Genomic DNA, 21,062 nt, shown 5'->3' on the forward strand with positions numbered 1-21,062 from the left:
GGGCTGAAGAGGAGCCAATGGGTTTAGCTGGCAGAGTTGAATTCTCCTACAGCTAAGCAGGAACAGTCCATGCCACAATGAACCCTGTGGTCTCCCCTGTGTAAGCATGGAGACAATCTGAGTACAGAAGGAAAGCCATTGTTCTCCAGGCACAAGTGCAGGAGTTACAAAGAACAATAAAGAGAAGAGAGAGTTCTTCCAGCAGGAGAGCTGCACTGCTCTACCATGAGTGGTTCTTTGATCCTGGTACATGCAGCAGATCCAAATTTGAGTAGGGAAAGATCTGGATGAGGCACTTGCCATGGTTTAGTTGATTAGATAGTGTTGGGTGATAGGTTGGACTTGGTGATCTCAAAGGTCTTTTCCAACCTTGATTCTGTGAATTAATTACTGAGAATTAATATCCCCACAGGGATTCAGACTAAGCCTCTTTCTCAATCCTTCCTTTTGGAGAAGTTTCATTTTGTGCAGAAAATTGAATGCATGCTGTATCAAGAGTATGGAGGACTCTCTGACCTCATGGTTTAGGATGCTCCCTGAGGAAATAGAAATCTCCTTTCTAGTCTGAGCTGTAAATCAGAGACCTTTGACAGTCCAGGCAAGCATCTTGCCCACATCTGGTGCATTAGCAGTTCATCATACACTGAGTTTTAACATCGTGTTGGCTGAGAACAGATTATACAAGGCATAATTTTCAATTTCTTCTTTTACATTAGGTATTTTGAAGGAGGGGGAAAAACACAATTAGATTTTTGGCTGTCTTGTTTAAATAAAATGAAGCTAGAATATTCTGGGATCCCTGGTGATTCAAAAGTGTTTCAGTGGGGACAGGTCAGTGCGAAGTAGCAGGTCAGACAAGGGAAATATATGACGGTCATGTCAAGGTTTCAAAGCCATATGAGGGGAATAAAACTGGTTTATATTATAAAGGGTGTGGTATGGAAGTTAACTGTCAGTTCCAGAGTTAACTAGTATCAGTGTAATGCATTGAAATGGAGTGCTTGTATGTCCTACACTTTAGGCATACACAGGCAAACAATATTCTGTAGTATATTGTGCATAGCAGATGAGCATAAATCATAGAATCACAGAATCACCAAGGTTGGAAAAGACCTCAAAGATCACCAAGTCCAATCTATCACCCAAGACCTCATGACTGCTAGACCACGGCACCAAATGCCACGTCCAATCCCCTCTTGAACCCCTCCAGGGATGGTGACTCCACCACCTCCCTGGGCAGCCCATTCCAATGCCTAACAACTCTCGGTGAAGAACTTTCTCCTCACCTCAAGTCTAAACTTCCCCTGGTGCAGCTTAAGACTGTGTCCTCTTGTTCTGATGCTGATTGCCTGGGAGAAGAGACCAACCCCCTCCTGGCTACAACCACCCTTCAGGTAGTTGTAGACAGCAATAAGGTCTCCCCTGAGCCTCCTCTTCTCCAGGCTAAACAACCCCAGCTCCATCAGCCTCTCCTGGTGGGGGCCTCTCCTCATAGGGAATGTTTGCATAATAAAAAGGTAAATCCTGTAAATATATTTTTGCTTTGTGTTTAAGGATGTATATGAAAATAAACCACATGAACAAATTTCAAAGCTGATATCCGTTTACATAGTGTCCTTTCCAATCTTTTGGGTATTGGGCAGTTTGAAAGAAGTTAATTCCCAATAAATCTGAAGGACAACAAAGAAAGAATCATAAAAATAAATAAATATCCCACCTGTATGGACCATCCAAACTAGTAACATATCTTTCATAAAATGCTTCTTCTCTGGTCAGTGAAGCCACAGTCCTTATGTTTTCAACAGCTTCTGTTGCAATCTAAATTGAGAGATAAACCAAATGTGAGGCAGTTTCTAACAACTGTGATCTACAATGTATCTCCTAAACACTTGGTTTCTTCCTTAGCCCTTATTGTTTTGGCTCAGAAAGTGCTTGCCTAGGAGGAGAGATTGAGATTTACTACCCGGTGAAGAGATTGTTCACCCCACAGTCACAAGACAAGGTGGGGATGAAGCCAACAGTGTATTTGAGTTGAGAAACTTGGGCCAGCACACAGGAAGCATCACCAGCCCTTGCCCCAAGCTGTGGGTTGTGATCCCAGTGAAGTAAACCCTAATTACTAAAAGAAAGAACAAATTTCAGTCATTTGGGCACAGCTTGCACTTTCAAATGGACTACTGTCTCCTGAAGAGTGCTATCATGTGAATGAACACAGTACTCTGAAACTCTTGAGAGCATTAATGGCTTGCATTTTATGATGGGATAAAAAAGTAGCAATGCCAGAGCTTGGTGGCTCAGCCCTGCAAAGCTTCCGGCCACAGCACGGAGCAGTGCAGAACTACACAACTTTCCCTAGGCATAAGGTGCACCAGTGCCAATGCTGCTGCTATTACAGTTGTTTCTGCCCAGAAATCTGCTATGGAGGCTTTCCAATACATCTTTGCAGCCCCTTTTACAGATGTTTTTTATTATCTGAGTTTTGCTTTTCTTGGGGATATATAAACATTCCCTTAGTCTCCCATCCTCTCCTATCATCTCCCCTCCCCTCTTGATTTATCTTGGATAACTGAGTCAGCTATAATATAGCTGACTTAAAGTGACCTCACACCATAGCCCTGTAGTTAAAATTGGAGAACTTACTCTTCCAGCCTCTTCCAAAGCTTTCTGGTCTTTTGCAGCATGACCAGACACAGAGCTAACACTTGCAGCATTTGCAGCAATAACAAAAGGAATGCAGGCCAGGATAAGCAACGTTAGCTGCCAGCCGTAGACAAAAGCAATAATGACGGCAGTCAGAAGGGTAAAGACAGTCATAGTCATCAGTCCAAGTCGACTTCCAGTTGCCTAAGAAAACCCCAGAAACCCCAAAATATCTCTCATTAGATTTTCTCTTTGTTACTTACATCACCACTTCAAATTGCTGTGGAGTCAAGGCCAGTGTTTCAGCTGGAAAATGAAACCATGCGTGGTCATGTGTGTGAACATCATTCATCTACTTATGTAACTGTTCCTAGATGTTCCTCAGACCTGACAGTGTTCAGGCCTTCAAGCAGTCACAGAACCAATCATTCAGGTTGGAAAAGACCCTTGGGATCATGAAGTCCAATCATTAACTATACAATGTTCACCCCTAAAGCACCACATCTAAATGATCTTTAAACACACCCAGGGTTAAAGACTCAACCACCTCTCTGGGCAGCATGTTCCAATGCCTGACCACTCCTTATGTGAAAATTTTTTCCTAATGTCCAGTCTAAACCTACCCTGCTGCAGCTTGAGGCCATTCCCCCATGTTCTATCACTACCTGTGAGAAGAGACCAGCACCAACCACTCTACAACATCCTTTCAGGTAGTTGTAGAGAGTACCAGCAACTGATTGTGATGATTGTTTAATGAATTATTTATCCAGAACTTCTCATACTACCTGAAGCACAGGAGACTGTGGCCACTGTCACAGTAGGGCAGATTGGTGGTTGGGTGCCTTAGGCAAGAGGGGCTTAATTCTAACAGCAACCGTTCACTGACCCATCCCACTTATGGTGATGGAAACCACTTACTGTCAGGTTCTCACACTACTGCACCTGGGGCTGAGTTCTCAGGAAAAACATCTGGATTTGGCCACCCTGCAGAAATGCTTTATCTCAGTGGGATAACAAGTGAGAAAAACGAACTCATACTGAAGAAATCCTGTATCTTCCCAGACTGTGTAACTTTTCCATCAAGAACTTTTAAAAGGAGAGAATTATTAGCATCAAGCATCCGGGTGGGCTCTGATCTGCAGAAAGAAGGTCTGAAAACAGCCTTGTGGAAATAGTTCATCTTCCAAAATTTGGCTTGATGGAAAAAGGAAAAAAAAAAAAAAACACAACCTTGGGTGGGAAGCAAAAATTCTTCTCTCTTTTGCCAAAGACTTCTCTTGTTCAATAAAATTTAAAATAGTAATAATGAGACCAATGCCAAGGTGAATTGTTGCCATATGTTCTAGAGGCTGCACATAAAGATGGGTTTGGAAGACTTCAGCCAGCACAGCATGCTGCTTACTTACAGACACTCTGTAGTGCTCCAGCAAACACAATAGTTTTGGAGACCAATTCGTGCCCTTAGTTGGCCTTTTTAGTTCGGGGACCCTGTGCACATCTCCTTTCTACTGTCTTGACATGTGATACAGTTCAATGCCACTGAAACAAACTGGAACTTAGAAAGATCAAGATAACTAAGTTTTACCAAAGGCTATTTGCTGACTACAAGCTCGTAAGGAAGGAGGACAGCAGAGAAATTAAAAAGTCTGTGAAGGTTGAAAAATATACATCCAAAGCCTTTTAAACTCAAAGAATTGTGAAGAAAACAAAACCACCTTAAAAAAATGCAATGTTTTCCCCCACAAGTTCTGCAGTTCCTTTTCTTTCTTTCCCACCCCCCCACCCCCTATTTTTACTTTTTTCCTCAAGGAAAAGGGAAGAAACAGAGAGACATTTGGCAGGTGGTCAAGCCCTCCTGTTGAGATGAACAACAGGAGGAATCATGTAGAATTTGCCTTCCAGTGGCCACTTCTCCCATAGCAGCACCTTGAGTCATTCCCTCCTGTGACCATTGCCATCCCTGGTGCTTATTAATGCTAGAATGTTTCTCACTCTTTGTTCTGCTTGCATGTGATGCAGATTTGGTCTGTTCTCTTCATTAAGGTCAGTAAGGTTTTGTGTCATCTGCAGAAGCAAACTCTTCATGGCAATCAGGTGGCAGCTGACACAGAGTGTCAAAATCCAGGGTCCACTGATTCTGGTCCCTAACACCTAGGCAGATTTCACTTTGTATGGTGAAGTGGTCTACAGTTATAATATACTTAGCATAAAGACTTGCAAGGAGAAAGGTACATGACCATCTGCTGGATTTTGATAGCTCCCATAAATTATCATCTGGGAAGCCATTTTTACAAGGTGTCAACAGCATACCATGTAAATGCATCTGTCAGTGTGTGAGGTAGATTTACTACCTTGTGAAAATAAGGTGGCAAATCAAGTAAGGTGATGATTTCTGAAATAATCTCAGTGTCCCTTTCCAACTGCAATTAATATTTGTAAGTAAAAGAAAAATATTGTAAAAGCACACACCCACAAAAGAATTAACATACCCCTTTGACTTGGGAAGCATCTGTAGCAAGCCTAGTTAGCAAAACACCAACTGCATTTTTCTGATCATCATACCATCCAATCTCCTGCAAGACATTAGATCTTTGTTTAAAAAAAATATTTAGGGGTTTTTACCACATGCCAAGATTACTAACCAAATGAACAGACATTTCCAGCTCAGGTATCACAGAATCACAGAATGCTGGGGACTGGAAGGGACCTTGAAAGATCATCCAGTCCAACCCCCGCTGCCAGAGAAGGATCACCTATACCAGATCACACAGGAACACATCCAGATGGGTCTTGAATATCCCCAGAGAGGAAGGCTCCACAACCCCCCTGGGCAGCCTGTTTCAGCATTCTGTCACCCTCACAGTGAAAAAATTCTTCCTCACGCTCACATGGAACTTCCTGTGCCTCAATTTCCACCCATTACCCCTTGTCCTGTCATCACTGAGCAGAGCCTGGCTCCATCCTCTCGACACTCATCCTTTACGTATTTATAAACATTGATGAGGTCAGCCTTCAGTCTCCTCTCCAAGCTAAAGAGCCCCAGCTCCCTCAGCCTCTCCTCATAAGGAAGATGTTCCACTCCTTTAATCATCTTTGTGGCTCTGCCCTGAGAAATGGAAGTACAAGTCATGATGGCTAACTGCAATATTCTTATCTGTGGTCAGCACCTTCCAGGAAAACCAAAAGGGAAAAAAAGCTTATTTTTGTTTTATTTTAGTATCATAGTATCAGTCAGGGTTGGAAGGGACCACAAGGATCATCTAGTTCCAACCTCCCTGCCATGGGCAGGGAGACCCCACTGTGAATATCTAATTGTTTACAATTAAAGTGCTGTGTGATAGTCTCCTGAATGGGCCTATTTAGACACTTGTAATTGCAAACTTTTTTTGCTCAGTCCTTCCTTGGGCTTGCAGACATCAACAATTCTATTCTCTTCCTACAAGTAATTCCACTAACTATAGGCAAGCAGTTGATTACCTGCTTTTGCACACAGAGGAAGGAAACGAGGCCTCTTTACCTCCAAAGGCTATGGCAGGTTGTTCTTTCTTTTTCTTTTCTAGAATCACTATTTTCCCTCTCCTAACCCTTTCAGATGTTCCTGTGAACACACAGGTTGTTGCCCCAGGGGGTTTAACAGCAGTAACTTAATTCTTTTCATGGGTAACTCTTGATGCAATAGGGCAATTTGACATTTGGGGGTTCTGTAGTAAAAATAATGATCAGATTGTGTCTTTGCTGTAGATTGCAGTATGCTCATTTAAATCTGCATAACTAAACAGATTAGATTTAAACCTATATATTACCCACTTGCATCATGACCACCCATGCAAGCGGAAGTTCAACTTTTTTGGTCATCCATGTGCATAGACAGCTGCCAACTGTGTGCATATTAGCATGCCAGAACTAGGCACATGTGCAATGCCACTCCTTCAAAAATTAGGCTGTTTGCAGTAGCAGCAGTGAGCCCAATTGCACGTGTCAGGACATTATCAGAAAAGTTGTAGTTTTTTGTCTAAGGTGGTGGTAGATGAGATGTGTTTTTGTTTTCTTTTCTCCAGACCGCAGAATCAAAACCCAATGTGTACCATGTAAGTTTGCAAAAGCCATCTGGCTTTCATGATACCCTAGCTGCATAATTCATACCTGCTGAAGTAATGCTTTGAAGGACAAAGAGCGCAGTCTCATTGTTAGTATTTCTCCAGACTTCCCAAACATGAATCCCTGGGGGAGGAAAAAGTCACATTTTCTCATCTGATGCTTTAACTCTGTTTGTAAAGCCACGCAACAAAAGCAATGACACCAAAAAGTCTCTAACCCCCTTTGCATACATAAGCTTTGAGAAAAGTGCCATTCACATTCCTGGAACCAGAAACTATTTTCCCACAGAAAGGAATTATCATGGTAAAGATGGGAGGAGCTTTGTTATAACGCCTTATCCATATGTACTGGAAGATAAATCATACTGTCAAGTTGTTGGCCTCCCTACTACCAGAGGTATTCCCTCCTAGCAGTCATAGTATCATAGTATCAGTCAGGGTTGGAAGGGACCACAAGGATCATCTAGTTCCAACCCCCCTGCCATGGGCAGGGACACCCCACACTAGATCAGCCTGGCCAGAGCCTCATCCAGCCTGGTCTTAAACACCCCCAGGGACAGGGCCTCGACCACCTCCCTGGACAACCCATTCCAGGGCTTCACCACTCTCATGGTGAAGAACTTCCTCCTCACATCCAGCTTGAATCTCCCCACCTCCAGCTTCATTCCTTTCCCCCTAGTCCTATCACTACCTGACATCCTGAGAAGTCCCTCTCCAGCCTTCTTGTAGGCCCCCTTCAGATACTGGAAGGCCACAATGAGGTCACCTCGGAGCCTTCTCTTCTCCAGACTGAACAGCCCCAACTCCTTCAGTCTGTCCTCATAGGAGAGATGCTCCAGCCCTCTGATCATCCTCGTGGCCCTTCTCTGGACATGCTCCAGCACCTCCATATCTCTCTTGTAATAGGGGCTCCAGAACTGGAGGCAGTACTCCAGGTGGGGTCTCACCAGAGCTGAGTAGAGGGGGAGAATCACCTCCCTTGACCTGCTGGCCACAGTTCTCTTGATGCCGCCCAGGATCTGATTGTCTTTCTGGGCTGCAAGTGCACATTGAGAGCTCATGTTGAGCTTCTCGTCCACCAGCACCCTAGTCATGCCAATGGATTTTCTGATATGCACATCCATGTGCAGTAGCCGATTCCTGCAGTCTGTGAAGCAGTCATGACAGCAAACGATGGAGTTTGGAAAAATAGTGGCATGGAAAACACCATCTGCTATGGAAAAGGTCTATTTTATACTTTCTTTGGCAAAAGCCTATAGACTGTCAATGAGAAACGTCAGTCATAACTTTGAATTTTAAGACCAGACTCTCAGCTTTGATTTCAATCCTGCAGAATTCACATTGCCTTCACTGGCTGACTTAAGCCAACAGCCATTATGGCCATATGTCATTAAAGACATCCATAAACCCCATCTATCTCAGAAAGAACCCTGGCATTTCTGTGTACTTTTGTAAGTTCTGAATAGCATTTTGCTTCTTAGATTGCTTTGATACGAGTTATACCTGGAGCCTGCTGGGGAGTAAGAACTTCCAATGTTTCAACGTAGTGACACTTACTTGGATTATGTATGCTGCTAAGATAATCACTCCAAGTAAAAGAAACATTAAAGAAAGCACCAGAGTGTTCTTACTCCTCTTTTCTGGATCTCTTTCTTGAAAAGCCTATGCAAGGGAAAGAAAAACAAACACAAAATTGAGTACACAGACAATAAGTGCCAGTTACATAAACCCAACTTCATCTTGAGACGCTTGTCTACTTCAACTTTGCCTGGCAAGTATCCTGGATCATGAAATCAGTCTGCAGTCAATGTCCTCTCTGAGGAACAGAAGATAGTTTAGCTCTCTATGTAACCTGCACCTCACTAATGCGTTCCTCCTCTCCTCTGCTAGTCAGATGCAGTTCTGCCGGGCTCTGTTTCTAGAGGGTCACTTCAACATTTACCCGTTTTTCATTGGGCCTAGTTTTACCCAGAGTCTTACATAGGGAGACCTGACTGAGCAGGAGGGAGGCTCAGGACTGCAAACTGCATTTCCAAAGAAAAATTTAAAAAACCCAAACACCTGACAGCTTACCCCAATAATTTTTCCAAATATAACAGCAAATGCAGGATGGACGGCACCTGAGATGGCAGCAGCAATCACTCCCAGCAGTACATACAGCCACTCAGGCTTGTTAAGAGCCAAGATTCTTGAGTAAGGCACAGCAGGGAGATTTTCTTCCTGCAGGAAAGCAAAAGCTGCAAGTTTTCCTTGGAAAGTTTCAGAACATGAAATTCCCCAGCCAGTGGGTGTTCATTAGGTTTTGCATATTGAACTCTCTTGGTAAACCACTGAAAGCTGTCTCTGTGCACTTGGGGGTGAGCAAACGTGCTGGGTAGCTGCAGCTTTGCTGTTTCGTATCCTAGAACTTCAACTGCACTGTAAAAGTAAGAAGGCAAAAAAATGTAACAAAAGGCTAAGTCATGAAGGGAGAAGGGCCAGGACAGTTCATTTGAAGTCACAAAGAACTGGTCACCATGAATGGCAACTAACACTTGAATCTTTATAAAGAACTAAAAGTCTCTCTGTTTAGAGCACAGAAAAGATCCTTCCGGTTCAGCTAAATGCTAGTGGGCTGGCAATAATACAACTGGGTAGAGAGGTCATCTTTCTCTTCTGCAAATTATAGCCTGTGCATCATTACCAAAAGCATGAAAAAGGCATATGTAGCAGTCAGTCAGCCTGAATTGCCAGAATTGCAGCCAGAATTGCCTCTGGTAATACAAAAAATGCCCTGTTCTGCTTTACTAATTATTCAAGTGCTTAGGCCTCCAAAGCAGGAGGGGCTCTGGAAAGGCAAAAGAAAAAAATGAAAGTGTTAGAAATGAGGCAAAATATTAAGCAGGACTACAAGTGAAGTGCTCTTGCTTCCTGGTTATTTTATCTCATGTTTCAGATGATGAATGAAGGTGAATAATCCTCAACTATAAAAGTGGGCTGAGTTCTCTGAAATAATTGCAATTACTGGATGCTTGATTTCTCAGTTCTTTGGGAATACAGTGAGTACTAAAGTCTTGAGCATGAACACTTGCTGCTTCCTCTGATGTCTTAAGCAGTATTAATATACAGGCAAAAAAGTATGTTTTGAAATTGCATGACATTTTTATGACAATGGATCCAGCTGATTTGTACTACCTGAAATATGTATGAGCTGGAGGTTATATTTTAGTGGGAAGGAACAGCAATACAAATCATACCAAGGCTAATCATGTGCTGTATTACAGGTGGGATCCTAACTTTTGTATATTAGAATGGATCCATGGTTTTAATTCAGGAGATGCATTTTATTTCTTCATTTCATCTTGAAGTCAGGTAAAGAAATAGAGGAAAAGAGAGAGAAAAATAAAGAGTGGAAAAAAAAAGAAGCAGGCACTCCCCTCCCCCCCCCCCCCAAACTGTAGCTCAAGCAGTACAAAATAGGGAAAAAACAGTCAAGTTTCTGCTGAGCTCCCTACCCAAAGTCTGATCCAGGGTCCACTAGAAATCAACTCATCTTGACTGCCATGAGCAAGTTTTGCTCAGCACTGACAAAACATTCTGTCTCTAAAAACTTCAGTTTCTAAATGACTTTGTTCATATAGACAAAAGATAGACTGTGGTCTATCTGAATAAGAAACTCCAGAACTGGATGTTTTAAAGCATATAAAAAGACTCAGAGAGAATAATGGCTTAGTAGAACACACTTCAAAATGGTGGTTTTGATATACATTTTTTTTTCATTTGTTTCATCTCAGTGTAATGTGAGATTCAAAAGTGCCTTAAAGCTTTCCATGCACACCTCAGGGATTGCATTATCCACTGCAATTTGCAACGCTGGATAACAAGAAGTAAAGAATCCTGCAACAAAATAATCTCCAGTTGTTTTAACTAGAGTTCTAGCACCAGTACCACTGAAATAATACACTAAATTTTATGGAGTGTGATCAATCAACAGAACTTTTTTTTCTTTTATTGATTTCCTTCCAGTTCACACTAAATCTGTGCTGTTAAAATGAAGGGTTTTGGCAATACGACTGTTGCCATACTTCTAGGACAAATACTCAACCTGGCAAGTACTGAGTGTAAGAGTACCAGAGTAAAGCTTTCAAGTATCTACAAGTAAAGACAGTTATATGCTTTGTGTTTGTGCTCACACAATATCACTAAAGTTCTAAACAAAAATTGTGATACCAACCTCCAGCTCTTTCCCCCCCCTTTTTCCAGAGAATATTTTCTTGGAAGAGTGTTTCTTGCTCTGATGTCTGCTGGATCTTCTTCGTATGCTGCCCCTCCCTGAGACCACTGATTCTTCAAAATGATCTTCAAGAGCCAGCTCCTCCACAAGAACATTTCTGTCATCATCTTCACACTCCTCAGCCCCTCTGTCTTCACTTTCTTCTGCTGCCCCATCTTCTTGAACATTATTGCTACAACCCTAGTGAGAATTCAGGATATACAATCACAAGGTGTTTCAAGCATGGAGAAGGGAGAGTAGAATTTTCTTCTGGTAAGTATTGCTGTTTTGATCATATGACCACTGTTTCCTATAGGCCACATATGTTTCAGTCTGCAGTGGCAGAGCAGTGGACTATTTGGTCCTGATTTTCTTTTCTTCCTCCCTCCCCCCTGCCCCAAGCAGTCTCTGGAATCCACCTGGAATCAAGTAATTCTGTGGTTATACCATAATTACGAAGTCTGTGCCTTCATGTCACTTGTGTTTTTGACATATTGGATTGTGTAAATGTGAAAGATTTTTATGGGTAAACCCCCCAAGAATTTCAGGCCTGTGTCCATGCTGAGACTAGAGTGACTGAGCAGCTGCCAGCTGGACAACGTGCAAGAACCACAGAGAGAAAATGTCTCCACACATCAGCATTTCACAAGCTTGTGTAACAGAGAAAGAAAATGCATTTCTCCTTACCTGCTGCATTACAAGAGAATAGTAGACTCCCTTCTGCAACATGAGTTCACTGTGTGTTCCCTGTTCAACCACAACACCATTCTCAAATCCAGCAATAGTGTCAGCAGTCCTGATGGTAGAGAGTCTGTGGGCAATCACAATGGTGGTACGTCCAGTCCGAGCCTTAGAGAAAACACAACAAAAGTGATTTAAGGTTAAAACGTGCAAGAAAGCAGCACAGAAATAAAACAAAGTTGTTTTAGGCATTCATAATGAAAACTTTAGAAAGAATACTTTTTTCTCCTGATTTCATGGCTCTTGTTTAACGGTTTAAGCCTAATTGTGCAGAGAAAGTCACATTAAGCTTATTAGACAGGCAATGCAAATATTAAAGGCTATAATTAAGGCTGACTTTTTACCAAACTTGAACTGTTTGAGCTAAAGGAGCCCATAAAGTGTTTCCATGTGTATGCATGCATAGGAGGGAAATGCAGTGAGAGTAGTTAGACCTTTCTCAAAATAAAGCTAGGAGAGCTAGAATAGAAGCAAAGGATGTTTCCTTTATATACTGCTCATGCACATTTTTGGAAGTATAACGTTAGCATGACTTCTGACCAGGCTTAGCAGGGGAGAGTATAGAATGAAGCACATCTGGGGTCAGAAAGGGGTTTTAAACACTCCCTAAAGCTCTCTCTCCCAGTCTTTTGAACTAAGGTACATCTCAAATTAGATGCCTGCTGGGATTTGGCAGGGAAAGCTGCCAAAGCCTCAGTCTGCAGGCTACATGCTCTATCCCTCTCCAGCTCTCACTAGCAGAACAGTGACATGCACAGTCCTCATGCAGCAAATGAGCACATGCTAACTTGTGGCTGGTGGAGAGAACAGCTTCCCTTCTTGCTTATGCCTGGGAGCAGATGGTGGCTTAGGGACAGAAGGGGAAATCCAAGTGGACTTCATGCAACAAACGTTCTGCAGTCAAGGAGCCTGCTGGAAGTTACTTTCTACAGAATTTGTATATCATATGGGCACAGGAAAAGGGGTGTGAAGAGGACAGCTTCAGTAGATGAATATTTCCTTGGAGATTTAGATTCTTCCTCTACAATTGCCATCAAAGCCTATCAGAGGAGGTCTGTTGGGTTGATTTCATGCCTCTGCCCTAATGTGCAGAGGTGTGGATCCCTCCCAGCCTCCCAGCCCACTGCAGCTGGGAACTGCAGTCAGAATAAGTAAAATGCTCTATAGATGAGAAATGTCAGTCATAACTTTGAATTTTAAGACCAGACTCTCAGCTTTGATTTCAATCCTGCAGAATTCACATTGCCTTCGCTGGCTGACTTAAGCCAACAGCCATTATGGCCATATGTCATTAAAGTAAACACAACCATAAACCCCATCTATCTCAGAAAGAACCCTGGCATTTCTGTGTACTTTTGTAAGTTCTGAATAGCATTTTGCTTCTTAGATTGCATTGATATGAGTTATACCTGGAGCCTGCTGGGCTGTGCAGAGGTGTGGATCCCTCCCAGCCTCCCAGCACACTGCAGCTGGGAACTGCAGTCAGAATAAGCAAAATGCTCTATAGATGTTTAGATTTCTAAAACCCAGCAGACTATGAGCACATGCATCTGATCACTCAGAAATGGTGTGCATTTGGGAGGTGAATATCTGCTCCTCAGCTGTAAAAATAACAAACAACATCAGCAGTACTTTTTCCACTCAGGAATGTTCGGAAGAACTGTGCAAGTCCCATCTGGGGACTACGTTAATGGACATCAAAAGGTTGCGAAAAGATAAGCAAGCTATGATTCCAGGCTCATTTTGAGATGTTCTGGGAACATGCTGAAGGATGAGGAAGATTCTATAAAGCAGTCCCCTTAAGTGAGTGATCTCCATTGCATGTTATGCAACAAATGAAGCAATAATCTTCCAGACAGTGTGAGTATTTGATCACAGAATCATGCAGAAGAAAGTCAAATTACAATTGACAGGGTGATCTTTTAGTGCTTAACTTAGCAGCAATAATATGATGTATAAACAAATGAGATTAGAGAAATATTTTTGCATCCACATGTTACCTCAATATTAACAATATCAGTATGATCATGTGATAATAACAAACATCTACATTTACCTCAGATTTAAACTGACTGGCAATGAAGTCAATAAATTCCATATTTCCCTTGAGCCATACTTGTAACTGTTTCTCTTTACATAACTAACGAAATGAAAGGCAGAATTTTTCAGCTGTCTTTTTAAAAGATACATTAAAATAAGTACCAAACAAATAGACATTTCAGCCCAATCATGAAGTTTTTTCGTTTGTTGGTTGCTTTTTAAATCAAATCCTCTAGACTCCACTACAACTTGGTGGAAACTGCTGATGAATGAGGGATGTGAGCAGATGGGACAGAGGCATAGGTATAAGCTCCAACAGATCTGCTCCACAGCAGCGCACATCCTAGAGCTCTGGGGTTAATAAAAAGCATGAGGGAGGTGGGGGCAGAGATTTGGTATTGGCAACTGGCTCTGATTTTGTTCTGTGATTTGCATTTGGTCTCTGAAGAAAGAAAATGGCTAAATCCCAAGAGCTTCTCAAAATTACAAAGCAACTGTTCAATGAAGAAAGAATTACTGGGAATATTACAACATACATTTCTATTTTCTGGAAAAGGTCATTCAGTCCTTATCACAGTATCACAGTATCACAGTATCACTTAGGTTGGAAAGGACCTCGAGGATCATCGAGTCCAACCTATCAACGCAGACCCCATGCCTAGACCATGGCACCAAGTGCCATGTCCAATCCCATCTTGAACACCTCCAGGCAACCCTCCACCTCCCTGGGCAACCCGTTCCAATGACAAATGACTCGCTCAGTGAAGAACTTCCTCCTCACCTCGAGTCTAAACCTCCCCTGGCACAGCTTGAGACTGTGTCCCCTTGTTCTGGTGCTGGTTGCCTGGGAGAAGAGGCCACCCCCTTCCTGGCTACAACCACCTTTCAGGTAGTTGTAGAGGGCAATAAGGTCACCCCTGAGCCTCCTCTTTTCCAGGCTAAACAATCCCAGCTCCCTCAGCCTCTCCTCATAGGGCTTGTGCTCAAGGCCTCTCCCCAGCCTTGTTGCCCTTCTCTGGACACATTCAAGTGTTTCGATGTCCTTCTTAAACTGAGGGGCCCAGAACTGGACACAGTACTCAAGGTGTGGCCTAACCAAAGCAGAGTACAGGGGCACTATGACCTCCCTGCTCCTGCTGGCCACACTATTCCTAATGCAGGCCAGGAAATAAAATTATATTAGCCTGCTGATGGCATTGGAGGTGAGTCGGACACACCCCAGGAAGCCAGCTCCCTGTTTCTTGTGGATTTTTTTATGGTTCCAGACACTGATGGTTATGGAATCTGTCTTCCCAACGTAGAGATCGTAATGCTGGTTCCATTTGGGGTCCAATGTGTTCTTCACAGTGTCAGTGGAATGGCACTGACCTGACCCATCAATAACTATTTTTGCAAAGGGGTCAGGAAGTCTGAAGAAATCTTTCTTTGCAAGGTTCTTGGCACATAATACGGCGATGAGAGGAGGATCCTCCAGCCCAGATGGGCTCAGCTTCTTTATACCTTGCCTTGATAAGATGCCATCCATATTTCACCAACAAATGAACAATTGTGAGACCTAATTTAGAGTTCCACATGTGTGTAACTGTCTTGGTAATCAATAACAACGCTAAACCCCCCGACAAATAGACATAGGTTCATAAATAAAACAATGATCCTTTAAACTCCCTCTTAAAAGCACTGAAATTGAAACATCCATCCACATTTTGTTTCCCAGTGATGCATCTTTTCATGGTAGCTCATAGCTTCAAAAACATGACTCCTACCTTATCAAGAGCTGCTTGCACTATGGATTCACTCTGAGTATCTAGTGCAGATGTGGCTTCATCCAGAAGAAGAATCTTGGGATTTCTTGCTAGGGCACGGGCAATTGCTATTCGCTGCTTCTGGCCCCCACTCAGCTGAGCTCCTCGTTCCCCTACCATGGTGTTAAATTTCTGAGAAAGGAGAAAGCAATCCAGAAGTTGTGGCACATCCCAAATTAAATCCTCACTTCTCTGTGAGATGGTAAGTACTCAGCTTCTAGACAAGAGGTAGCTTCATTCAGCTGACTTGAGCATGGGCAGAGCAAACACACAACTGCATCTATCCATCCAGACCTTAGCCATGCCCTTCTACCCCCATTACATGGTTTACATGCCTAACTTTGAACTTATGGTTCTTAAAAGTCTTGATCTTTACTGCTCCAAACCCTTCCCTTTCCCAGGAAAAGCCTATAAAAGGCATCTCTGTATTTACTGGGGACTGCCTACCTTTCCAACAGGGTTAGGATCATAGGCATCCACCAGGACCTATAACATTGCCACCTCTGAAACACAAGCAGCATCCCCTCCCTGCCCTGGGGCCATGGCTTGGTTTCTACTGTCTATGTCACTCAGTCCAAAGAAGCAAGTTTCAAAACCTGGTGTAGTCTTTAATTACACAGCTATTTAGGAGTAAATACAACTAAACAACTCTTCCTAAGGAGAGGGAAACTTGGAGCAGACATCCTGGAAATGGCACATGCTTGAGAGATGGAGGCTGAGCTCTCTGAAGTAACAGAATAAAATCCAACGTGGGCACTTTTTTTGCTGCATTTTTTTAAACTGCAGGACCAAAAGAAGGAGCATGTAATTCATTCCTGAGGATGTGTTTTGGATGACTGATCTCACTTCCCACCTCCACCCTAAAAGGAGCGAAGTGTTTACTGCTAGAGGAGGGCTCAAAGCTGTGAATCTCAGTGAGACAGGGAGTTTATACTCCCAGCTGCTAAAAATGGCCTTGGTTCAGGGAATACTTATTTACTTCCACCTTCTATTTCCTACTGAATGTGCAGGCAGCTCCTGACAAAGGGTTTCATAGAATCATAGAATCAATAATGTTGGAAAAGATCTCAAAGATCATCAAGTCCAACCTGTCTCTCAAGACCTCGTGACTAATAAATCATGGCACCAAGTGCCACGTCCAATCCCCTCTTGAACACCTCCAGGGATTGCTGGATCTTTTCTTTTAAAGTCCAGTTCTTCCCATGCCTCATGAGATGGGTAGGGTTGGTAAGCCAACTGTGAAGCTTCTTTTCTCCTGTGTTAAGGAACTGACAGTTTTTTTGCCAACTTAGGCACTAATCCTTTGAGGGCAACCAAAGACATAATATCTAGTCCAGAAAGTCCCTGAACCAAACACTGCTGGTGGTTTGACTATTTTGGGAAGCTATACTACTACAACTCGAATTCCCATGCTCTCCCCCTCTTCAAAACAGGACACCAGCTTAAATGGACTTTTCATTCTTACACTCCAAAGAAGTTTGTGAACTCACATCAGGCAGTCTAGAGATAAAGTCAAAAGCATTGGCTTCCTTGGCTGCTTGCTCAATTTCAGCATCAGAAATATCTTCTCGGCCGTAGCGAATGTTCTCAGCTATTGTTGCTGCAAACAGAACAGGCTCCTGACTCACAATGCCAATATTTTCTCGGAGCCACTTTACATTAAATGTTCTAATATCCTGACCATCTAAGGTAATCTGAGAGAAAAAAGCATATGTCAGACAAGTTGAGGAAATGCATTCTGTTCATAATACATCCACTAGTTACTGTTACTCAACTTAAATATCAGCGACAAGGACCGAAAACATAAAACCTGTCTTCAGGAGAAAACTATGTCAGGGAAGAAGGTAAGCTAGTTTTTCCATCCCCCCACCCCCCACCTCCACCTCACAGCTAGAAAATGGTGAGGAGAAGCATAAACAGAGAAGACATCAAGTGCTTTTGTTATGGTTTTGCCCCCCCTGCCCCAGTAATCATCATGTCTAAGCTAGCTTAAGAGTTTTCCAGTTTCCCTGCATAATTTTTGCCCTGTTCTCATGCCCCTGTGCCAGTTTTCTTTCCCCACAGTTGCAGTTACACAATTGCCTCTGTGGCTGTGCTTTACACCAGAATAAAGAAAGAATCATAGAATAGCTTAGGGTGGAAGGGACCTCAGAGATCATCTGCTCCAACCTCCCCACTGTGGGCAGGGAAGCCTCTCAACTAGACTCAGCTGCTCAAGGCCTCATCCAACCTGGCCTCGAACACCCCAAGGGAGGAGGCATCCACAATCTCTCTGGGCAACATATCCCAGAGTTCCACCATCTTCTTGAGATCTGCTCTGAAGGAAGGGAAAGTTATTTTTAACCTAGAAAATTTGTAATGTGGTCCTATGAACACTGACATTAGGAGCAGCAAACTGAGGCATGGGAGCAGGAATGAACAGCCACAGAAACATGAAGTTCAAGAAACAAGTGTTGATAGAGTTAGCTGCCTTGATACATTATGTATTTGCACATTTTGTACATTATTATTTGCAATGCTTCCTGAGCTGCAACTAGAAGTAACCACTACTAAGTAGTATTCTTCAAATACTAAATGTGAAAAGAAAATATTCCTTAAAAATATATTCTTTGTTTTTCTCCTTCCCCCTCCCCCCCCCCCCTTTGAAAGTTCCTTATGAGAAGCATTTACCATTAACTGACCACAACTAGTGTTTAGTGGTAGAGGAGACATAGCAATGTATAATGAAGGAAGCTTTTGCTGTGGGTTAGCAGATAGAGAAAAATGAGCCAAGAAAACAACTCTTTGAAACAGGAAAACTCTCTCCAAGTTTTAGATTACATTCAATAAAAAAGAAAATCAAAATACAGCAGAGTATTATTTACTTGAAGAAGTTACAGACTCTTATAATTATTTTCATGAACAATTGGCTTTTAAATTTGTATCTTGCATCTACTGAAAGATATTTTGGTATTTATTACTTCTGGCATAGTAATGCAAGAAGGAGAAGAATAATGAAGTCAAGCCAGCAGAATAAGATAGTTACTTGAAGTTTAAACTGTGAAAATGCTGAACTAGACACACTTATGCTCAAATAAATAAAACAAAAACAAATTCAAGGCTCAGTCAGTATGGGAAACTCATGTTTATCCTAACAGCTCTCAGTTTTTACACTTCACTTGCAGGCACTCACTTCCCCCTGGACAGGATCGTAGAATCTTTGCAGCAGCTGAACAGTAGTGCTTTTTCCACAGCCACTGGCACCAACTAAAGCAATGGTCTTCCCAGTTTGGACTTTCAAGTTTAAACCTCTGAGGATCTGAGAAAAAAAAGAAAAAGTATGTACCTTAGTTTGACAAGTCTTTCAAGATAACTGTAACAATAATCAAAGCAGTAGTAATAGGCACAGTCTGAAGGTGTAGCAAGATGAATAAGTTAATTGGACCTGGGAATATTCTGGGGCACTGGTATGAAAGAACCTACCTACATCTATGCTTGTGACGCCTATTAGCCTTCAAAACAGGATGGCTACATGCAACCTGCCTTTGGGGAATGCCCTCTGGATCCTTCTGGTTACCAAACCAAGCCTGGGAATTATTTGGGAAGATTGATAACTGGAACAGGCCAAGTTCATGCCAAGAAACATTTTAAGAGTTCCCTTGCATAGACCATTGCATTCCAGTGCCTGGGAAAATTCCCCAGCACACTGAAATCAACTAATATAGACACAGGGACAGTACTTCAAACTTGGTAGCTCATTTTCTCCAATTTGTGTGATCCGGTAGCAGGCTTGGGGTCTTAGGCTCTCCTGATATCCTCTCTTTTCCAATGCTTAGACAATGGCATAACGCTTAGCTATGAATCTCACAGAAAAATACTTCTAAGGTTCTAAACAACATTGCTGAGAAATAAAAGAGTGCTTTCTTCTATTTTTAGAATATAAATGGCTGTTCTGATAAGGTAACTACTGGAAAGCCCTTAATAAATCCCTGTCTTAATTGTTAACAGCTTCAGCAGCCTGGGGAGTAGTTACAGATTAATACCGTGTTGCGACCTTCATGTTTAGGAACATTTTACCTCAAAAGATGTCCATGTCATATACAAGTAATGCTGTGTACTTGCCAAAGTATTTGGCTGCTATGGGAACTCCTCTTGTTTATACCAGCCTGATTTACAATTTTGCCTACACATGTTTTTGCAATGAGTTACTAAAATAGTTGCAATATTGTTCCCCTCTCCCTGCGTTGCATCCAGCAGTTCATATCTCCAAGAAGCTGATATCCTGGAGCCTGCATTATCAAGCAAGATACCATACTTTCTCCAGATTTAAACAGTCACAACCACCTAATAGTTTATTTTTATCAGACAAGGTGTTGTCAAGATAAAAACTGACAATAAATAGGCTCCTTAGATCTCTGTTTTGTTTAGCCTAGACAGGGGAAATTACACTATGTTGCATCAATTGCTTGAGAGATTGTGGAGAACTTCTACACATTTCTGCTTATTTCCTTTTGGCTTTACTAAGTATTATTCTTAATAGGGGGAACTAATGACTCAGTATATTTGGGAAGGATGACAAAACATTTCATATTTTGCTACCATTTGGCAAGCAGACTTATGGCATAGCTCATCAGCCTGAGCAGTGTTTTTAAGAAGAAAGATGAAAAGTCTCCTCTCTCGCTTCTGATTTCTGAGCTGAGAGTAAAAGGAGATGCAGAGCATTGACTTCAGCTAGGCAGGAAGCCTAGCTCCAGGTCTGTCTTTCAGCATCCTCAGTGTCCTGGAAACAGATTTGATGAACAACCTCAGATAACTGAGGTGGAAAAGCCATGTGAAGAAATGGCCACAGTAAGATGAACTTTCCCATTCTCGCCAATTAACTGGCATGTCCAACTGCTAGTTGTCGACATCTGAAATCTAATTCTACCTTTTTGTTAAATAACAACAGCAGAAAATCCCTTTTTCTTTCACTTTTTTCAAGGTCTTCAGAAGATCATAAGCTTTTCACTACAGTCAAGAGGCCAAACCAACTCTATCCCTGGAGGTGTTTAAGTCCAGGCTGGATGGGTCTCTGAGCAACCTGATCTAGTGTGAGGTGTCCCTGCTCATGGTGGGGGGATTGGAACTAGATGATCCTTGAGGTCCCTTCCAACTCTAACAATTCTACAATTCTATTACCACAAATGTAATCATTATGTCTTCATGTACACAGCACTGCACAATAAGGGTGCTAAGGAAAGTTTAACTGACAAAGAGTAGGGGACATCAGTTTATTGAAACAGCAATTTTGGCATCTGCCCAAATGACTTTTAGGGTGATAAGTCTCAATCCATTTGATAGCATATTGTTGTAAAGCCTATCCCACAGGTCATTTTTCATATGGGGTACCACAGTAGCTCAGAACAACCAAGGGACTGTAGAGAACATCTTCCTGGTTCAACTATTCAATGCCTGAAATTTTTAATGACAGATCTTGGAAAAGTCATATGTGGTTTATGAGAGCTCTTATAC

General features: G+C 42.3%; 1 protein-coding gene across 3 annotated transcripts in view; it reads right to left on the reverse strand.

Annotated features, from left to right (window-relative positions):
- Positions 1-21,062, reverse strand: part of ABCB5 (ATP binding cassette subfamily B member 5) — a 41,769-nt gene that overhangs the window by 8,605 nt on the left and 12,102 nt on the right. For all 3 annotated transcript variants that reach the window (XM_068152462.1, XM_068152461.1, XM_068152463.1), the window contains exons 13-23: positions 18,745-18,870; positions 17,063-17,266; positions 15,534-15,704; positions 11,677-11,838; positions 10,951-11,190; positions 8,811-8,957; positions 8,295-8,399; positions 6,784-6,861; positions 5,130-5,213; positions 2,641-2,844; positions 1,718-1,818 (exon numbers count right to left, since the gene is read on the reverse strand). In XM_068152462.1, the coding sequence (XP_068008563.1) occupies positions 1,718-1,818; positions 2,641-2,844; positions 5,130-5,213; positions 6,784-6,861; positions 8,295-8,399; positions 8,811-8,957; positions 10,951-11,190; positions 11,677-11,838; positions 15,534-15,704; positions 17,063-17,266; positions 18,745-18,870 (1,622 nt within the window). The remainder of the gene's footprint in view (positions 1-1,717; positions 1,819-2,640; positions 2,845-5,129; positions 5,214-6,783; positions 6,862-8,294; positions 8,400-8,810; positions 8,958-10,950; positions 11,191-11,676; positions 11,839-15,533; positions 15,705-17,062; positions 17,267-18,744; positions 18,871-21,062) is intronic.

This window comes from Melanerpes formicivorus, unplaced genomic scaffold (assembly GCF_026170545.1).
Source record: "Melanerpes formicivorus ecotype bairdi unplaced genomic scaffold, bMelFor1.0.p_v2 SCAF_23, whole genome shotgun sequence".
NCBI lineage: Eukaryota > Metazoa > Chordata > Aves > Piciformes > Picidae > Melanerpes > Melanerpes formicivorus.